This window comes from Myotis lucifugus, unplaced genomic scaffold (genome assembly GCF_000147115.1).
Source record: "Myotis lucifugus unplaced genomic scaffold, Myoluc2.0 scaffold_391, whole genome shotgun sequence".
NCBI lineage: Eukaryota > Metazoa > Chordata > Mammalia > Chiroptera > Vespertilionidae > Myotis > Myotis lucifugus.
The window spans coordinates 545,391-565,397 of NW_005871439.1; the positions used below are offsets into that span (position 1 = coordinate 545,391).

General features: G+C 49.7%; 1 protein-coding gene across 1 annotated transcript in view; it reads right to left on the reverse strand.

Moving 5' to 3' along the window:
* The window catches only part of SEZ6L (seizure related 6 homolog like), a 41,180-nt gene that overhangs the window by 10,826 nt on the left and 10,347 nt on the right, over positions 1 to 20,007 (reverse strand). The window contains exons 7-12 of the mRNA XM_023743448.1: positions 18,912 to 19,078; positions 17,893 to 18,087; positions 15,143 to 15,281; positions 6,082 to 6,278; positions 1,468 to 1,662; positions 445 to 636 (exon numbers count right to left, since the gene is read on the reverse strand). Coding sequence (XP_023599216.1) covers positions 445 to 636; positions 1,468 to 1,662; positions 6,082 to 6,278; positions 15,143 to 15,281; positions 17,893 to 18,087; positions 18,912 to 19,078 — 1,085 coding nt within the window. The remainder of the gene's footprint in view (positions 1 to 444; positions 637 to 1,467; positions 1,663 to 6,081; positions 6,279 to 15,142; positions 15,282 to 17,892; positions 18,088 to 18,911; positions 19,079 to 20,007) is intronic.

The window sequence follows — 20,007 nt, forward strand, 5'->3', positions numbered from 1 at the left end:
GAGTTTTTACGGTCAGGAAACCCAAAAAGGTGGTGTTGTTTTTTTAAACCAAACATTTGCTTCGGTGGCTCCACATAGACGAGGCTAAATAGAGCTTAAATCCACCCCATTCAGTCCCTGCGGACCATCTGGGTTAACTGGCTGTGTGACCTGCGGCAATGAGATCACCTCTCTGGACCTTCTGAAACGGAGCCAGTGATGCCATGCTCACCAGGCCACTGGGGGAGCAGAGAGGGGCCTTTGGCAAAGGACTTAGGGCAGTGCCTGGCACATTTACCGTGAATGTGGCAGCACCCCTGCGTTCAGTGTGTGCCGGTCCTGGGATCGTCATAATAAAAAGCACTCCCAAAGTGGGGTGCCTTCCCTGAGCAGCCCAGTCAGTGTGCCTCCGTGACTAAGAGGCAGCGACATGGAGTTTTCGTTAAATCAATAAACAGGACTCACAGACACAGTGGGGCAGGCGGGACGTCCAGATGGGGGTGCCGGTCTCGCGGCTGTAGCAGGTCAGAAGCGAGCTCCCCTCCAGCACGAAGCCGGGCTCGCACGTGTACTGGATGGTGGTGCCCACCAGCAGCACAGGGTCCGAAATCAAGCGGGTCGAGTGGTCCACTTCCCCGGGGTCGGTGCAGTACATAACTGCGCGAGACGAAAGCAGACCAGGTGCGCGTTAGGGCTCTCGGTGGCCACGGATGAATGACAGAAGGATCTAGAAAGGTTCCTAACTTAAGCTCCTTTCCCGCTGGGAAGATAATGCACCTCGGGCGCATCAAAGGTGGCTGGAGACTAGGCCGGGATGAAAGAGATTTGGACGTCAAACCACTTTCAGGAATTTGCCCAAAGATACGTTTGCTTTGCCTCAGGGCCCAAAGACCTATGTACGATATACAACCTTGTGCACCTCTGAACGTAGCCCCTCCCTCTGCTACCAGGAGTATTTCCCTTCCTACTCCTTTTCAAGATACCAGAGTTAGCTGCCACCAGACATGGCTGGCCCCACGCCTGAGGGGACAGGCAGGAGGAACCAGGAGACTGGGGCGGATGCTGTGTGGATGAGGTCAGCCACCTACTATAGGGGTTCGAACTGGGACTCCAAGGTCCAGCTTAACTTGTTTTGCTTGGCTACTACCGGAATTTTAAAGACCTGAATTTGAATGATGTGTTTACACAGGCTGCATACATTCCCCTTCACCACAGTCCATACCATTCCCTATTGTCTGACATGAGTCCGTGTCACTCATTTACTTCACCTGCCTGGCTTCTGTGGGCACCTGAGTCTGAGATCCCTGCCCTAGGCCTACAGAGTGACGTCTGGGAGCAGCACCAATGAGTTGGTGGAGTTGAAGGGAGGCCAGATTCCACATTAAATAACTCCACTGCCTCCATGAAGAAAACACACACAAACAAACAGAAAGAAACCAGCGAGGACTCACCACCCACTGACCTAGAAGAAAACAGGACGATGCTTACTTTTCTCACAAAACGGGGGATCACTGCTCCAGCTGAGGTCCCACTGGCAGGTGAGGGTGTCGCTCCCCACGATGTCGTAGCCGGGGTCACACTGGTAGGTGATCCTGGCTCCCCTCACGAGCTCCGTATGCGAAGTGGTTTTCCAGCCGTTCTGGATTTCGGGCAGATCGGAGCAGGAGTCGTTCCTTGACACCTCTTTAAAACAAAGACGTCATCCTCACCTTCTGCTTTACGAATGTCAGAGGAAAAACACTTCCCAAACCCGAGAACAGTAAGAACGCTTAACCGTGAGATTTTACTATGACCTCTTCCTGTGGGTCCCCGAACTTATACAACTTCTCTTGGTTTGATAAAGTTACTTTAGTATCAGACAGAATCCTAACTCTGCTACTTACTAACAGTGTGACTGGGCATGACCACTTCTCTTTGTGTCTCATGCCAACAATGACATTGACTTGCCAGCCACGGCAGAGAGCCGCTTTGGAAGAGGAGCCGCCAGCCACAGTCGAGCCTTCAGATGACCACAGCCCCAGCTGACATCTTGATTACAGCCTCATGACAGACTCTGAGCCCAAACCACCCAACATTAACTCCTGAATTCATGGCCCACAGAAACGGTGACATAATAAATATTTATTGCTAATTTTGGGAGGTAATTTGTTACACGGCAATAGGTAGCTAATACACTCAGCCTCATCCTAAGAATGTCTGTAAATCCATGGGTTGGATGGATTAGGTGATAAATATTTTTGTAATACAGGCGAAGATCAATACTTAACTATCAAAATAAAAGTAATTGTCAGTGCATTCTTCAAATCACACTGCATATCATGGGTGCATATTATCAAAGGCTACATGCAGCTTATTATCACAGACATTTCCTCTGGCATAATTTTGTTCTTCTTCAGCAAACTCTCATTACTAAGGTAGTCATCCAAAGTCCATTGTTACTCTTCTTGCTTCCAAGTGCCCACTGCCCAGATTGCGAGAAAGAGCTAATTATGCTGTATCATTAATTTGAAATTCTTCAGTGCTTCTGGGGAGAGCAAAGCCCTTGCACTGTCTGCGGGAAAGTCATGCGGAGAAACAAGCGATGGCTTTTCCTGGGGTTTCATCAGGGTTTTATTTGGGGAAGGGAGAGCTCATGGCTGTCGGCAAGAAGGAGGGGGAGGGAGAGGGAGTCTAGGACTGCTTGGTGGGGAACAGGGGCCTCTATTTTTAGGTCTTTGAAGAATCAGCCAAGCCCTGGATTTAGGACGCAGCTGCAAATGCTGGAATTCTGGTTGAAAGGGGTGAGATGGGGCAAATACTGGATACGTGGTCTGCCTTGTGCCAAATGCTTTGCTGAGAAAGGTTTGCTTGTCTGACTGTTTTGATGTGAGCCAACAGGGCTGCACATCCCCGTGAGAACTCTGTCTCCTTTGTGGCATTCATCACATTTGTGATTCCCTCAGCTGTGGCCATCATGTAGCAGAGACTTGACTGAAATCATGGCCCCACTGTTGACACATTCAGAGGCCTTCACTAGGTCACGTAGCTTTCCTCTTCTTCAGTCCCTAGACTCCACCCCCAGAGACCCTGACTCAGGAATCTGCATATTCACCAAACACCCTAGGTGGAGGTTCTAGAATGATCTGTCCCGATGGGCCCCTCTCTCTGCTAAGAATGAGAAAACTGGCCTAGGAGTTGGAGGGCTTCCCTTCTAGTCCTCTTTATTTCTTTTAGAAGCTGTGTGACACCAGTCACATCAATACACATCTCTGAACTTCCTTGTCCTCAATCCTAGAGTGGCAACACAAATCACGACCCTGTCTGTCCCTAAGGGCCATGTGAATGCTAATCAATGTGTAGGGTATGACAGGAACACGAAGATGACTTATATGTAATCATTCATTTGACTAAGGTTTTTGTGAGCACCTACCATATGCCAGGCACCAGGAAAACAGGGATCTGAAGTCATGTTTCTAGTGTTCATGGTCAAGGTCAACACCATCATCTAACTTTTGGGCAAAAGAAATACCCAAATGCACTGAATATATGCCACCATTGACTATCTTATACTCATGGCAGACATCACTAATCAATCACAGCAATCTTTCATTGGATCCAGCGGAAACCCTCCAGTCCTCAACACAGCACTCCAGGGAGCCACTCACTTTCTTTTGATTGGAGTTGACCTACAATATAGAGCCCATTTATTATCCTAACATTAGTGACCAACATCTCTTTGAAAAACACTGCTTACTCATCTCCGCTTTTTTATTTATTCCCTTCCCTCCCATGCACTTGGCCAAAGACACTAGCAAAGCACAAGAAGCAATGATGAGAATGGGTATCTGCTTCTGTTCGTGCAAAGGAGGCCAGAACCATGGAAGCCCAGAGTGTTCCTGTGGAAGGTTCTGGCAGCTGCCACAGTAGGTAAGCCTTGACCAGCTCCCAGAGCTGGGGGCTAGGCCTTGCGATCAGTCTAGGAGCTTCAGAATTCTCTGCATGATCACAGAAACCCCTGGCCCTTCTGTCTGATTCCTCTACTGAATGGGAATCGCATTTGTGTCTGGTTAAATCTACACCTATGATAGCAAATGCCATGGCAGACGTCACTAAGCAACCGTGCCATTCTTTCCCACTGACGTCCGGCATGACCTCCTCAGATTTCTTTTCAACATGGTCTTCAGCACTGGTGGTCACCAGCAATTGATTGGCATCAGAATGGAATACAGAGGCTCACTTGCCTCCCCTGTAAAATTAACTGGGTGTTGGACCTAACCAGTTTGGCTCAGTGGATAGAGCGTCGGCCTGCGGACTGAAAGGTCCCGGGTTCGATTCCAGTCAAGGGCATGTACCTTGGTTGCAGGCACATCCCCAGTAGGGAGTGTGCAGGAGGCAGCTGGTCGATGTTTCTCTCCCATCGATGTTTCTAACTCTCTATCCCTCTCCCTTCCTCTCTGTAAAAAATCAATAAAATATATTAAAAAAAATAAATTAACTGGGTGTTTAACAGAAAGGAGCAAAGGGAACTCTTCTCTCTTTTCTGTGTGTCACCCACATTCGCCAGGCTGCGTACCCCCGGGACGTGGTCTCTGGAGCTCCGCGCTTGCTTCTCCACAGCATCAGCACACGGTCCCGACACTGCCTATGAACAGACCCCCTCTTGCATTTTCACTTGAAGACCATGCATTTGAAGATGGAATAAAATGAGATGGAGAAGAGTGCTTGCCAACGTCAAGTTGCCACACAAGTCTAAGTTTCAGCTTCAGTTAACACGAGCGCCGCCTCCTCAAGATGTTGCCAAATGAGCATGGGCCAGACGCTCGGGTAACCTTGGGGAGCTGGGATCGAGTCAGCTTTCTGCTGCCGAGCTGGAGGCAGGTCTGGAAGACTGACTCAGGCACCAGAGAAGAAAGAAGAGCAAAACTATGACCTCATCTTCTGGCGGGGAAGGGGGAACAGTCTAAGGATAGATTGAAGCCAAGTCGCCAGACACTCTCCCTCCAAAGGCAGCTGACTCAGGAGGGCACCTATGCCCAGGGCACCCCCCACCAAAGAGTGGGACAAGCATGCAAAGTAGCAGGAATAACACAACATAACACATGTAGCAGCACAATCCAGGGTAAAAAGGCCCCCGAGAAACTTAAGAAAGAAGATCAACATTTGTGTTTGCCGCTCTGACGGCTGCCTATAGAGCAGGCAGGGATGAGAAGTGTCCACCAGCTGGAAATAAGAAAAGGGACTCATTTCCCCGGCCGGTGTGGCTCAGTTGGTTGAGCGCAGTCCCGTGCACCAATAGGTCGCCTAAGGACTCGTCTTTCAATGGAGACAGCCCTTTCTCCCACCTCCCATACTTTGGAACCAATAGATGCAGGTGATGTTTATCTTGATCCTTAGCGTGGCTTCCAAACCATTTATCTCCCCCCATCTTTCAAAAACATTGCTAAGTCCAAGCGAAGTTCAGACTTGACCAGCCAATACCTCTTACTGTTTTGTTCACCCACACCCTTCCCGCCTCACTCCCCAGCTGTAATGCCCCCTTATTCATTATTGGCTCCATCACCCGCCTATGCTCAGCCTCTAAACACTGGAGGGTCCCAAGCTCCCTCCTGGACCCTGCCCTCTTCTCTATGTAGAGTCACTCCCTGTGCGGCCTTCTCCGGTCCCATGCTTTCAAACAATGCCTGTCTATACTTCACTGACTCCCCGATCTACCTCCAACCTTGAACTCTCTGTCCAAGGTTAGATAATCTGGGTTGAACAACCTTCAACTCCAGGTTATCTAACGCCCCACATGAAGCCTCCTCAAGTTATGAGGCTTGATCTGCGAAGTCCTGATATCAACCGTGTGAAGTAGAAATCACTATTTCCATTTCACAGACAACAAAAAGGAGGCTCAGAGAGGCGAAGTGACTTGCCCAAGGTCACAAAGCCATTGGCAACAGTGCTAAGACTCAAACCCTGGTCCTTCTGACTCAGGTCTTAAACACTACATATATTTACTGTGCCTATATATTAAAAGCCCTATGAAACACAAAATCCCCCTGAAAAAGATCTAGCTACAGGAAATCATCTTAACCGGTATCTAAATACAAGTGAAAAACATTGACCAGAGGAGACACCTACCCACATAGTTCATGATGAATCCCTGGCCCTTCCCGAAGATGAGGCCGGCGGGGTCCGAGTGGAACTGGATGGTCAGGTCCGGCGTGGACGAGTACAGCTTCTGGGGGCCGCTGCTTCCCAGGTACTGCCCCAGGATGTGGGGCATGACCTCGTCACCGTCGTAGATGGTCAGGATGTCGCTGTTGCTCAGGTTCAGGCTGAGGGCCAGAGAGAAGGGGGTGTGGTGAAGCAAAGTTAGGGGCGTTCTACAAGCTTTTGATTTATTTTTTTCAGGCAACACACACTTTCTTGAGCCATACGAGGTGTCAGGCGCCAGGCTAGGAACTGGGGTTGAGGTGGGCATGGACTCCCAATGTGGTCAGGACATGCCGATCCTCCTGCAAGCCTGGCCCAGGGAGAGAGGTCATGGCTCCTGAAGGCATCTGCCTGGTGGTCAGCACGTGTGGGTGTGTGTATAGACACGGGAAGCTGGGAGATCTACGGGAGTCAGCCCATGAAGGGCTTAGAGAGCCAAGTGTAGGCGTTAGGGTGTCATCGTGCTGGGAAGGGGGGACGGTGAAGGGTTTTTATCAGGCGTCTCCTGACTGAGCTATCCACCGCCAGAGGAGAGGGGTGGTCCAGGAAAGGACCCCGAGCGAAGTTTCTGCAACTCATGCAGACTGACACCAGCCCTCCCTGCTGACGGCTTCATCCAACTTGGGGTGCTTGCTGCCGGTCTTGGAGTGGGGAGAAGGGGTGGAAACCATCCATTTGGTGCTTCAGTTAGTAAGAACAAAACAGAAATGCGAGGCACACCACTGAAGATTTACCTCCAGAGGGCAGGGTTGTGTTTTATTCACCACCACCTCTCCCAGGGCACCTCCCACAACTCCTCAGGTAAAGCTTCCCTAGGGGTGGCGTGGGGAGACTCACGGCCCTGTGATCTCTACCAGCTTCCCCTGCTCCCCCCGAAAAACACCCTCTCCCCACAAAAGCCCGCGTGGAGCTTAGCACCCGGTGCTCCATGGCTCCGGGCCAACCCTGCACGAGGCCAGAGCTCCCTGATGCCGGGGAACACGTCTGCCCAACTCAGCACTGTGTCCCCGGTTCTCAGGGTGATGCCGAGGGTGTGGCGGATGAATCAGCACCAGCCCAGGGTGGATGTCCAGGTCTCAGCCTCAGCTCCAGGGTGGACTGTGGCTCTGACTCCATCTCTGCTGGGGCCTGGTCCCCAAACAGACTCTTAGCTGTCAGCCTTGGGAGTGGGACCCCTCTCCTCCTGGCTGCTTTCAACGCTTGCTCCCAGGGGTTAATTCAAAAGCCCTAAGCGATTGGAGCTGCCCCGAAGGATTTCTGTCCCGCCTGCCTCCTGGGCCCCTCTTGCCTCCATACAATCTCATTCTTCTCAGATGTGAAGGTCACCGGAATCAAGCCTGAAGCCATGACGCCTCTACATGCCCGATAAGCTATTCCAGCGCCAACCCTGGCCTTGAGCAGCGGGGCTCTGGCTTCCTCTCTCCCCTCACCCTGACTCTGCTCTAGGTACACCCTGTGTTCCCCTCTGGAGCATGAGCTGCTGTTTGTGGACTGCCGTCCAGTGCTTCCACTTCTGACATCCTCTTTTACCTCCTCCCTGTTCCAGGGCAGTGAAATCACTGGTCCCATTGGATATTTGAGGAAAGATCCCCATTTAGCTTCTGAATAACAAGAATGCTGCCTCCTGAGTATCCAGCACTCAAAACAACAACACCACCACAAACGAAGACATATGATCATCCCATTTTACAGATAACAAAACTGAGGCTCAACTGGGAGAAACCACTTGCCCAAGGTCACACACAAATAAGACTTAGGATTCACACCTAGGTCTCTCAGATGCCAAAGCCTGAGATACGAGCCATTATTTTATAGGATGTTTCGTGAAAGCCAGGGATACATCTCCAATAAGTGTGCCGGGTTCAGTCTTGTTATCAGAAAATGTGAATAAAAATTACAACTAAAACCTGCAAGACGGAAACCCCATCTGACCGCCCCCACACCCCCATCCTGACATGTCCTTTGCTCTTACGACATCATTGCTCAAAGTTTATTTGATTAAACCTGTGATTTCCAACACTTTCTCTCCCACTACGGCAATATTTCCTCTCTCTACAGACTCCCTGTTCTACAAAGATTTTTGTCCCCGACATGTTATGTATCTCCTGGTAACAATTAAATTTGTTTTGTTTTGTTGCCATTATTGATCCTGTATAACAGAGGATGTAATAAAATCAGTGCTAAACTGGTTATTTAGTCTGGCTGGCTTTATTTCGGTAGATATGAGATTTCTCTAATGGTTTTTGAAATATTTAAAGAGTCTGGGAAGAACACACGAGCAACTAGTTCTAGTGGTTGCCTGGAGGGAGGGGACCGGGAGAGGGGGTGTTTGCTGGGGAAAAGTGGGAAACAATTTTCACAGCAGACCCTTTTGTCCCTTTGGGCTTTAAATCATGTGCATGTATTACTTCTTCAGAAACAGATAAAAAGAGCCTGAGGGACCCTCATTATTTTTTTCCACTAGGGTCTAGACAGCCAGAGAGGTGAGGATAGAATGCAAATGTGAATCTGACAGATTAGCAAGCTTTTTGCTGGTGGAGAAATTCTTGTTTTAGCCAATAGAGGGCAGTGTCGCCTAAGCTTGGTATGGGGCGTGGTGGGGGTGAAGGGGGGAGGGCATGGAAGTGGTAGGTGGGCTTTGTAACTGTGGAGCTGGAGTTAATATTCCACAGAAGGCGTAGGAAGAAATGATGACCAAGCCACCTTGCTTTTCTTTCTTTCTAAACCAACGTCTGACCTTTGCCTGGAAATCTTGCCTTTAAAGGCTTTCCCCGGTGATATTCACAAGATGATGTTAGCTAAGCAAACATATTGGACAACGTCTGATGGCTATGCACTTATTTGAATGTGAATTAGAAAAAATATATAAATATACAGTTTGCACTTCCAACTTCTCATTTCACGGACATCATTTTGCTTAGAGTAAGCAGAGTGAAAAAGGCAAGCCAATTTATGAGCAGTTTAAGGGGGGAAGAAAAGGAGTGGCTGGTGATGGAAAGTGGACTGTGGAAACCGCAAAAATTAGCTCACGGAATAAAGTGTGGTTGCTCGGCTTTTTAGGACGGCCGGGAGGCCCACAGTCGGCCCTCCCCCTGCCATTTTTGCTGTCTCAACATCTTTGTACCGCAGGCCTTTTGTATCCCCTAGACCTGCCTTAGCCTATGCTGCTCCCTCTACCTGGAATGCCCCTCCTCACCTCTCTGCTTGACATTTTGCTAATTCCTTAAGGTCCTGTTATGCTCCCCACCCACTCGACATTTACAGCGATATAACCAGCCAAGGTCTCCATAGGCTTCCTACAGGCCGGGAGCTGTTCTAAGCTCCAATTTCACTTTACCATCAGACAAACACTGTGAGTACCACTGTTGCCACCCATTTTGCAGATAAGCAAAGCGAGGCATCCAGAGGTGAAGAAACATTCTGAAGCTTACAGAGCGGGTCAACCAGGACAGCCAGAATCCAAACCTCCGAAGTCAAAGGCAGAACCCGGGGCACCTTTCCCGGGGCTGCGAGCTCCCTGAGGGCACGTGCTCTTGGTCCGCATGTGCCTGAAACCCAGCACAGGGCTCGGCACAGGTGAATAAATGTCGTTTACATGAATGAATGATGGTGAATTTATCTCCATTTCCCAGATGAGCAAACTGAGGCTCGGAGGGGTTACTAAATGACTTTCCTAAGAAAATAGCATCTTGCAAGTAAGGCAGGATCCCCACGGGACAGCAGAGATGGTGATGAAATAGACCACAGGATTTAAATAAGGGGAAAAAGAGGACCGAAGTCTATAGATGCAGTTGGAGGTACGATCAAACTTAGATAAAACATGTTTCTCTGGAAGGCCAGAAAATAAGTCCTGTTTAGAGTTTCTTTGTGTCCATGTCTGATCAGATCCCCCCAACCACATAGCAAGGTGGTCAGAGAAAAGGTTAGGGATCCCATTTGACAGAGGGGTCAACTGAGCCCAGACAGGCCCGATCCCAAGGCCTCAGCTCCTTCGTGATGCCGCACAGCCAGCACCAGACGCTGCTCAGCATGTGGGATTGCTGAGGGCCCTTCGGCCCAGTGCTAATTTGGTTTCCATTTAATTTGATAACATGGCAGACACCACAAGAAAGCATGTGGACTCCAGGGAGGGCACGAAAAACCAATCTCTTTGGCTCCCTAAAAGGACAACTGAAAGCATAAAAAATGAGCAGTTTTCTTATTTGCTTCTGTGTTCCTTCCCTTGTCCTCATCTTCCTCCCTCCCTTCCTCTCTCCCCCAACATTCACCAAGTGCTTGTCCAGGCCGACTCGGAGCCCCGTCCCCGTCCAGTGGTTCTCAGTCCTGGCTGCAGCTGAGCATCGCGGGGAGATTTAAAAACTCAGATGATGCCCAGGCTGCACCCTGGACTAATGAGGCCCTCAGCCTCTCTGGGGTTGGGGCCCTGGCGCCTGCGATCTTCAAGATCCAGGAGGCAGCCAGGACTGAAAGCGGCTGCTCTGCGGTTTCCGTGGCGATGAGACACAGTCTGTTTTCTAGTCTTTTTTTCTTTCTTGTGCTTCCTTTCTTTCCACTTTTCTCCCCTTTTCAATCAATTCTCCTCTTCTGCCCAAAAGGAAAGAGAAGAGCCTGCCCCCCCCCCCTCGCTGGGCATGCTTTCCTCTGGGGTCACCCCACAGGCTGAGCTGCTCCTCATTTCCGGACTGAGCCATCTCTGAACAGGGCGGGCAAAGCTTCATCAGGGCCAATGACATGACACCCCACACCCAGCATTGTGGACCTGGGACACCCAACAGCTCTGGGCTGCTTTGCCTACTAAAATCGGTCCCTAGTCACCCTGGTGTTTTGGCTCCATCTCAAGAAACTGCTAAAAGAACGGGCTCTGGATAAAAATCCTAGACGGCCTGGTTTGTAGTTGGGTGACCTTGAAAAAGTAGCTGAACATCTCTGAGCTGCAGTATCCTCGCTTGTAAAACAGGGGTAATGTTATCGAGAGCTGTAAGTAACATAATCAGTGCCAGGAGTTCAATTAAAAGGGCATCTTTCTGCTTAAAAATATGGCTAATGAACTACACGGTCTGCTAAGAGGTGAATGGGTTTGGCCACAAAATCTGGTGTCAGGGGATCTCAGTGAGAGGTGCCCCACCTGCCACTTCTCTGCTCTGTGATGATGGACAAGTACCTTGCCCAGCCTGGGCTTCCGTGTTCAGATGAAAATCTCAGAATCCACCAATTGTAAAAAAAGTTCCGTAACAATGGCCACGGCCAAAACACCATGGAAGGAATTCAACGTCACCCTAGCTGCCAATGAAACGACCGGGTGCGTGCCCTGTGTCAGGCCCTTGCCCAGTCTTCATCTCTCAGAGACTCTAAGAGGTGGGTGCCATGATCACCCTCCCTTGGAAGATAGGAAAGTGAGGCTGAGAAAAGTGAAATAACTTGTCCAAGGCCACGGAGCCAAGAAGCAGAAGAGCTGGGATCGGAAACCAAGGCTCCCTCCCACAAGAAAAGGCCTTTCCTCTGAGAAAACTCAGGATCTCTCCAGCGTGTCCTCCCACACGATGGAAGCATCACGCAGAGAAAGAAGTATTTTCTGAGCCTTCTAAATGCCAGGGACCACGCGTTAGGTGCGAATCCCGTCTCTTTCACTTCCTAGCTGGGGGGTCTTAGGCAAGTTACTTCACCGCTCTGAGCCTCGGTTTCCTCACGGGTACAATGGGGATACCGATGGGGATAAAGTGAGGCAGGCAGCACCCCCCCACTACCCCGAGGCCACAGAGCTAGTGAGCAGCAGAATCGGGATTTCCCGGCAGCTCTTTTGGACTCTGGAAGCTTCGGCAGCTCCCTGGCCACATGGCATTTTCAAGGCTGTGGCCTCTGTGCTCAGCTCCTGCAGCCACGCTCAGTTGTCTATTTGGTCCTAACTCTGACTTGCTGTGTGATGCCGGGTAAGTTACCTCCCCTCTCTGGGCCCCTCCTAGGTCTTCCATTCTTTGATGTCTTCACCAATAATTCCTTAGTTGTTTTGTTTGCCATTCTATGCTTTATTGTTAGATAGATAGATAGATAGATAGATATTTAACATATCCCTAAGGATTTAAAAAGTTCACGCTCAGTTGTGTTTTAGCGTTAAGTGGCAGATCCCCTGATGGCCCTGGGAGGTTCATGGAAGGTTAGGGACTAGGTATTTGGGATGCAGAGGAGGTGTAGCCTGGGGGCTCCTGGCTCATTTTAAGACTGTGCACCTCTTCCCACCGCCAAAGCAGTAATGCAAAGCAGATGATCCTAATTGCTGCTGCAATTCCGGGCATCCATTGGGCAACTAACAGTCACTGTTTGCACTTGCTTGAATCCTTTGCTCTCATGGGCCCCTCCTGGAAAGCCCTGCCCCCATTGCAGCTTGACCAACACTCAAGATTCTGCTTGGATGTCGCCCTCTTTGAGACATTTCTACAACCCGCCGAGGTAAATCCAGCGTCCCGCTACGCCTCCATCCCCACCCTGCCATCCACAGCTTCTCACCTTGTTTATTTATGGCCCTACGTCTCTTCCTGAACTCGAGCGATGTCCGGGAGCCCCTTGCTTCATCACAGACATATAGCTGGTCCCCCCAAAGGCTGTTTAAGTCAATGGAAGTGGAGGCTTCGGTGTGTGCAAACCCTGGCTCTGTCCTTTCCTGGCTGTGTGACCTGAGGAAGCCGCTTAACCTCTCTGTGCTGTCAGTTCCAAATCCACAACATAATGATGGTAATATCTGCCTTACAAGGATTCTTGGTAACCGTGATCTCCATTTATGAAGCTCCCACTATGCGCCAGATCCCATGCAATGTGCTCTGCATACCTTATCTCCAAATCGGGTGATCACCCCTCTATAATGATCTCTACTCACATTAGCTTTAAATTATGTCATTATTATCTCTACATAATAATGTGCACATTCATTATTGCTCATGGATATAAACTACCCAGCACATAGTAGGTCCCATATAAATAGTGACTCATTAGAACCATTATCTTAAATGCCCACAGCATCAACAGACCTGCCCAGTAGATGAGGGAGGAAAAAAGTCCCCACGTGCCGGGCACACGTGGCTGTGTCCTCATGACTCAGCAAACACTGCCCAGGGCCTACTGTGGGCCACCTATCCACCTCGGTCTGCAGTGCAAATGCTTCCTTCCAGGCCACTGTGATACACGACAATTGCAAACACTTAGGCAGGGCTGAGGGGCCCTGAGGACAAAATTATTTTTACTATCAAACTCAAATTGGTTTACTAAAACTGTCAGCGGAAACCAAACGAGATAAATTAAACCCAGCAGCTCTCGGGCCTCACGTAACCCTCGCTGGTGAGATGCTATTTTCACTCCCTCTGGGGGAGGAAGAGGGTGCCAAGTCCAGATGCCACTCTGCCAAGTGTGTGCCAGAGTTGGCCAGAGAAAGCCCCGGGCTGGTGACTGGAGGACTGGGCTCCCCTCGGCAAAGTTTTAATCCTGTTAACTGCTTAGCGCCCTTCCTCTGCTACCCAATTAGGGCGAATCCAGACTCCCCAGTGCGACCTTCATGGCCCTGCCTGGTTCCACTGCTACCTCCTATATCACTGAGCTCCGGATACACAGGGCTTCCTCCCAGGCCCTAGAGACCCAGCCAGCCGGGTGTGAATCCTAACCCCACCAGTTCCCAGTCAGGTGATCATAGTCTTCCATCTCTCTGAGCCTCAGTTTACTCATCTGTAAAATGGAGCTAATCACGGAACCCACTGCATGTGCTTGTTGTGAGGCACCCAGGCTGTGAAGGCCTGGGATGCACTATGTGTTCAGCACATGTTTGATATCATGGACAAAGGAGAAGAGCATGGTGCTTCCCTGCTTCTGGACCTTAGCACATGCTATTCCTTTGGGTTGGAACACTGTTCCCATCCATCTTTGCCCATCTTCTATCTGTCTTTCAGGTCTCGGCATAGATGAGGGTTTCTCTAGTTTGGCACGTTGGCCATTTGGGGCTGGCTAATTCTTTGTGGTGAGGCTGTCCTGTGCAGTGTAGGATGCTCAGCAGCATCCCTGAACTCTTCTCACTAGATCCCGGCAGCTCTCCCGCCCATCATCAATTGTGACAACCAGAAATGCCTCTAGATACTGTCAAGTGCCCCCTGGGGACAACATCACCCCTGACTTCGATGCTACTTTCTCAGGAAAGCTTTTTCTCCACGTCCCTACCAGGCTGTGCACCTACTGTGTGCAAACACTGGCCATGGGGCATTGGTGGGGGACATTTTAATTGGAACATTTAAGAGGTACCATCAATGAGTACAGGAAACAGCCACATATCCAGTAAGTCCATTCATATAGCATTTCTTCATTGAGAAACCATTTACTGAGCATCTAGTATGTGTCATGCTCTGTCTTAGACCCTAGAACAGAGTTTAGTCAGACCAGGCTCTGACTGCAAGGACCTGCTGGTATAGTTGAGAGAGACAGACAGGAAGTAAACTACTGCAACACACAGAGTCTGTGTTACAGAACCCTCCTCCTCCTGGCAACTCTAGACAGTCAGTCCTTTGAAAAGACTGTGTTTGCTCTGGCCACAGGGCCTTTGCATGTTCTGTTCCTTGTGGGTGCACCACTCCAACCCATCCTTTAGTTCTGAGCTTTAGCATCAAATCCCCAAGGAAGGCTTTCCTGATCTTCCTCTTTATATCACATCCCATTACAGAATCTCCGTTATAGCACCACACAACTATCCTTACATCAGTGATCAGAGTTACAGTACACAATTATTGGTTTATTTCCTCATTTAGTGCCTGCTTCTTTAGTAGTCAGAATTTCCTGAGCATAGGGGCTTTCTCTCTGTGGGTATGAGGTTGTTTCCTTCATCACTGGGACCCCAGTTCTTTGCACAGCCCCTGACAAACAGTAGATGCTTATTTAATATTGGTTGAAATAATAAAGCAGGACCAATTTCTTCCCAAGTCTGAATGAGTTGGGTGGGGGCCCACCGATAAACACTCACAATTGGATATCTAAGAAGATCCGTTTCTCCTCCCCAACGTGGATCTTCCAGATACAATCTTCACCTTCCGCATACGGCTCTGGCCAGTTCGGGGACAGCACTACCCCAGCCACAGCAGACAGCTCCCCACCACACATGGCTGTAAATGACACAGACAGACACACTTTATTTATGAGGAAGTCACTATGGCATAGTGGTTAAGAGCGTGGGCTATTGCCCCACCAGCATGGCTCAGTGATTGAGCATCAACCTATAAACCAGGAGGTCACGGTTCAATTCCCAGTCAGGGCACATGACCAGGTTGTGGGCTTGATATCCAGTAGGGGGTGTGCAGGAAGAACTGATCAATGATTCCTTCTCATTCTATATAATAAAAGCCTAATTGTCAAATTGTCCCCTTGACCGGGAGTTCGACCAGGAGTTCAACAGGGAGTTCAACCAGGGGGCAGGGCCGGCTGGCCAACCTCCTGCATCCCCTTCCCCCTGGCAGGGCCAGACCCCACCTGTGCATGAATTCATGCACTGGGCCTCTAGTTATTAATGTGTCTATGTCTCTCTCCCTTCCTCCCTGAAATCAATAAGAGTGTGAAGTTATACAGCCATGGCTTGCCATGTTCGGTGAACAGGTGCCTTCGCCTCAGGATGTCCACACATGTCTGTGGGGTGATTAAATTAGGGCTGGCCACCTGCCTCCTCTAATGGGGGTTGGCAAAGACAAGTCTATAGTTCTTTCAGGACCAAGGACAGAGCTCACAGGGCTGAAGGAAGCCTCAACAGCCAGTTCTTTCTTGTCTCAGGGTCAGCAGTGGCTAAGACATGGTGCATTCAGGTCAGGCGGACCCGATTTGAGCCTTGCTTCTGACATCAACACACTGTGTGACAAGGCAGGTAACTTCTTGGAGCCTCAGTTTCCTTTCTCTGTGAAGCTGGGGTAACACCACTGCTGACGTCACTGGGTTATTCTGGAGCATAACTGAACTCATGGGTGTCGAACACAGCACAGTGCCTGGCACGAGGTAAGTGCTCCGTAATTCATCACTAACCAGCTGTGAAAGACCCCGACTCTGAACTGGAGGCAGAGATATGACCATACCTGGCGCCTGGCCCTTTAAATTCCACTCTGTGTTTACCGCGTTGGAAAGTTCTCAGTGTGGCAGAGGCCAAAGCACCAATAAATTCCGCTCTGTTAAACCAGCACATTTAATACAGAGATCAATCCCTCACCACGCGGGGCTGTTATTTCACGCCAACCACCATCCAGGTGGCGGCTGCCAGGAGCGAGGGTTCTCTTCATTACTCCCAGGCTCCGCAGGGATCCAGGCTCGGGTGGCTCAGCCACCCTGAATCTGAGAAATGGGGAGGGCAGAGCACTGGGAGCCTGCGTAGAGAAGGTCCTACAAGCCAACGCTGTCCAGAGGGGCTGAGAGCACAGGGAGACCTGAGTGCCATTCCCGCCCCTGCCAGTTACCCTCCTCGTGTCCTTAGGCATGTCACTGGGCAGCCTCAGTTTTCTCCTCTATAAATGGGGCCATAGGAAGGGTTGCAGTGAGGATTAAATCAGGTAATCGAATACAGCCCTTGGCAGAGTGCCTGGAGCACAGGTTTTGCACTCCTATTAACAACTGTCATTATCACCATTACTAATAATTGGGCTTGGGACTGCTGGGTTGGGGGGTGGTTGTGCACTGCACAGGAATACATAATGGAGGGGGCGCATAGGAGCTGAAATCTATGTGGAGATCTTGTCACTAAGCTGCACACTGTGGGGTCTGTGCCTGGACAAAGGCACCTTTTAAAACTGATCAATTTTCATGATAAATATTGCATATCCAGTATCATTACAGTTACCTATAATAATAAAAGCATAATATGCTAATTAGACCGGATGTCCTTCCAGACGAAGCTGGGGCTGTGAGGGAAGCCCGGGTCCCGGGTGCCAGAGGGAAGCCGGTGCTGGCAGCCGGGGGAAGGAAGGCCTACTCTTGCACGAATTTCGTGCATCGGGCCTCTAGTGTTTTTTGTAAAACAAGTCACCTTTGTATAGCAGGTGGGCTGGAAGGAAGGACACGCATTGGGGGTGATTTTACGTAATGGGTAATGGGACTGGGCGTGGCTTTTGTCTTCCCATATTTTCCCAATGACCTTTACTGCTCATCAGCTACATTGATGATGTTGGTTTTGAAAATTTACATTGCACTGTGCGACTTTGAAAGTCTCTTCTAGGTCTAGGTTTCAAGGATTACAGGAACCCAAAGCCATTCACTGAGAAATGGTTTAATGACATGGTGCTTGTGCAATAATTTTGATTTTTTTTGTTTATTAAAAAAAGAAAATGTATCGATTTTGCCTTGGCCAGGTAGCTCAGTTCGTTAGAGCATTGTTCCAATAAGCCAAGGTTGCAGGTTCGATCCCCTGTCAGGGCACATACAAGAATCAACCAATAAATGCATAAACAAGTGGAACAACAAATCAACGTTTCTCTCTCTCTCTCTCTCTCTCTCTCTCTCTCTCTCTCTCTCTCTCTCCCCTTTCCTTACTCTAATAGCAATCAATAAATAAAAACATTTTTAAAAATTGTCAATTTTTTCAAGGACAAGCAGCAAACCTCACCCACAGGACAGGAGTCCTGGAAAGGGTTCTGCTCCTAAAATTGGTAAGTGGTGACAGGCCTGTAACCATTCAGCTTGCTTTTTCCATCTGGGGGGTGGAGGTCCCCGGGAGCCCCAGGAGGCGGGCGGTGGGCCACTCACCTCTGCACAGGGGCTCCGTGTCATTCCAGTACGGGTCCCGCACGTTGACGCACTCGATGACGGCCGGGCCCTGCTCCAGGGAGTGGCCGGGGTCGCAGGTGAACTCCACTATGGTGCCGATGTTGTAGGTCAGGTCGGATGTGGTGAAGTTCCCATTCTGAATGTAGGGCTCGTAGCAGTGGCCTTTCTCAAAGGCTGGGGAGGGGGTGCACAGGGGGCAGCAGCTCAGATGAGTCTGGGACGGCTCCCAGGCTGCCTCTCAGGAAGATGGTCCCTTCCTGACTTTCGGGGAAGCGCCGAAGAAAACGGGCACCAGACCCCGTGATCTGGGGCCAGGGGCCATTCATTTGGTGTCGGCAGGGTCTCACTGTTTTTCACATTTAAAATAGAACTAAGACTCTCTGCCCTCCCAACCCTGCAGCGTTTTTGTGTTTAAATTCCTTTTTCTGTCCCATATGGATTCTTCCCATGTCCCATAACTAAGAGCCCCAATTTCTGCCACTTGAAACTGTAAGTCTGTCCAAGAGAAAGACCAACTTTTCTTAGGGAAGATGGGACAGAAAGTTCCCCAAGGGCATCCTTTCTTAAAGGGTCAGGGCTGAGCAGGAGAGGCCCTGGCTAACGATTCTTGGCGGAAGGGGTGGCTGGACCCTGAGAGGTCTCACTGAGTAGAGCGAGCTTAGGGATCCAGACTCAAGCTGGACAGAGCCTTACCTCTATTTTCTTCTAACTCAAGTTCCCTAACCTCAGTGTGTTCACCTAAAAGATAACAACACCTCTCACATTAAAGTGTGGCAAATATCACATGCACATGGGCATAAGACACTGGGCGCAGAGTAAGTGCTCAGTAAGTGGTAGGTGTTGTTATTAGAAATCCAGGGGTCAGTTTGGTCACAGGGTCTCCCCCATCTTTGGACAGCCAGGTTTCTACCTCCCAGGACCCAGCCCCAGCTCCGCCATGCTTCCCCTGATCCCCCACCACCACCCCAGGAGAGGGGGAGGCCCCCGTGCTCCCTCACCCTCGAACCGGATGTTGAAGGATGAGGCTGCCCGCGCCTGGTCGGATGTGAACTCGATTCGGATGCTATTGCCCTCGCTCAGCAGGCCCTCGAAGGGGACGCTCTCGGTGTGAAGGGAGTCATAGAGAAGAGCGGACTTGTTGGTCAGCCCGCTGTAGATCATCATCCTGGCAGTGGGAAAGGAGAGGCCCCTGAGAGGTCTTCTCGGGGCACCGACACAGCAGCTGGAGGGGTGTACATGGAGCCCCTCTCATTCCCAGATTTAAATCCCAACTTGGCCCCTTACTTGCCCAGACAAGCTGCCTTATGTTATGGAAGCTGTTTCGTGTTCTGTAGAAAGCTTGTCCTAGACTCACGGATTGATTCTGAGGTTATAGGGAAAGCGATGTGTCTGATGGAATAAACCAAGCTAATTAGCTGATACCGATTAATTTATACCCAAGAGTGAGGAGGGACCCCTTCACAGTCCTCTGATCCCTGCTGACTCTGTTGTGTCTTGAATCCTCTTTTAAAGAACTAAAGCCTTTGACAAAGGAGGTCACTCTGGAGGAAAACCTCAAGGCCTCAGAATCTTGGTAGCCTCTTAATTTTCCCCAAATAGCAATTTTCTAGTTACGTTCTTTCGAATGTCTGAAATAGCCATACATTTTATCTCAAAACCATATGTAGTCTGTAGTCAAATGGGTTTGGAAAATGCTGGGTTAAATAGAAATTAAACATCTTCTTCCTGCAGGACTTGTCAGTGCCTTTGCTGGCTAATGCACATTAGTACCTTCCAAGAAAGGGTATATGGTATCTCCCAAACATGTCTGACCAGAGAACCCACCTTTCATGCTGCATATCATGGAACTGGAGTTTAGAAACACTTAATTTAAAAAAAATATGAATCCTAGAAAGACTTCATTTTTTGGGGGGTGGGGAAGGGTTATCTTTAAACCTTTCTTCATGCACATCCTCTACTCAAAAGCCTTCCATGGTTCTCTTGAAGCAGTCGGGCATTAAAGCCCTTCAACATATGACCCCAATTTATAATCTCTGCTTTTCCCAAGGTTAGGTCAGGTCCCATTTCCTATCTAGCGCTAAGCTCTTGCAACTT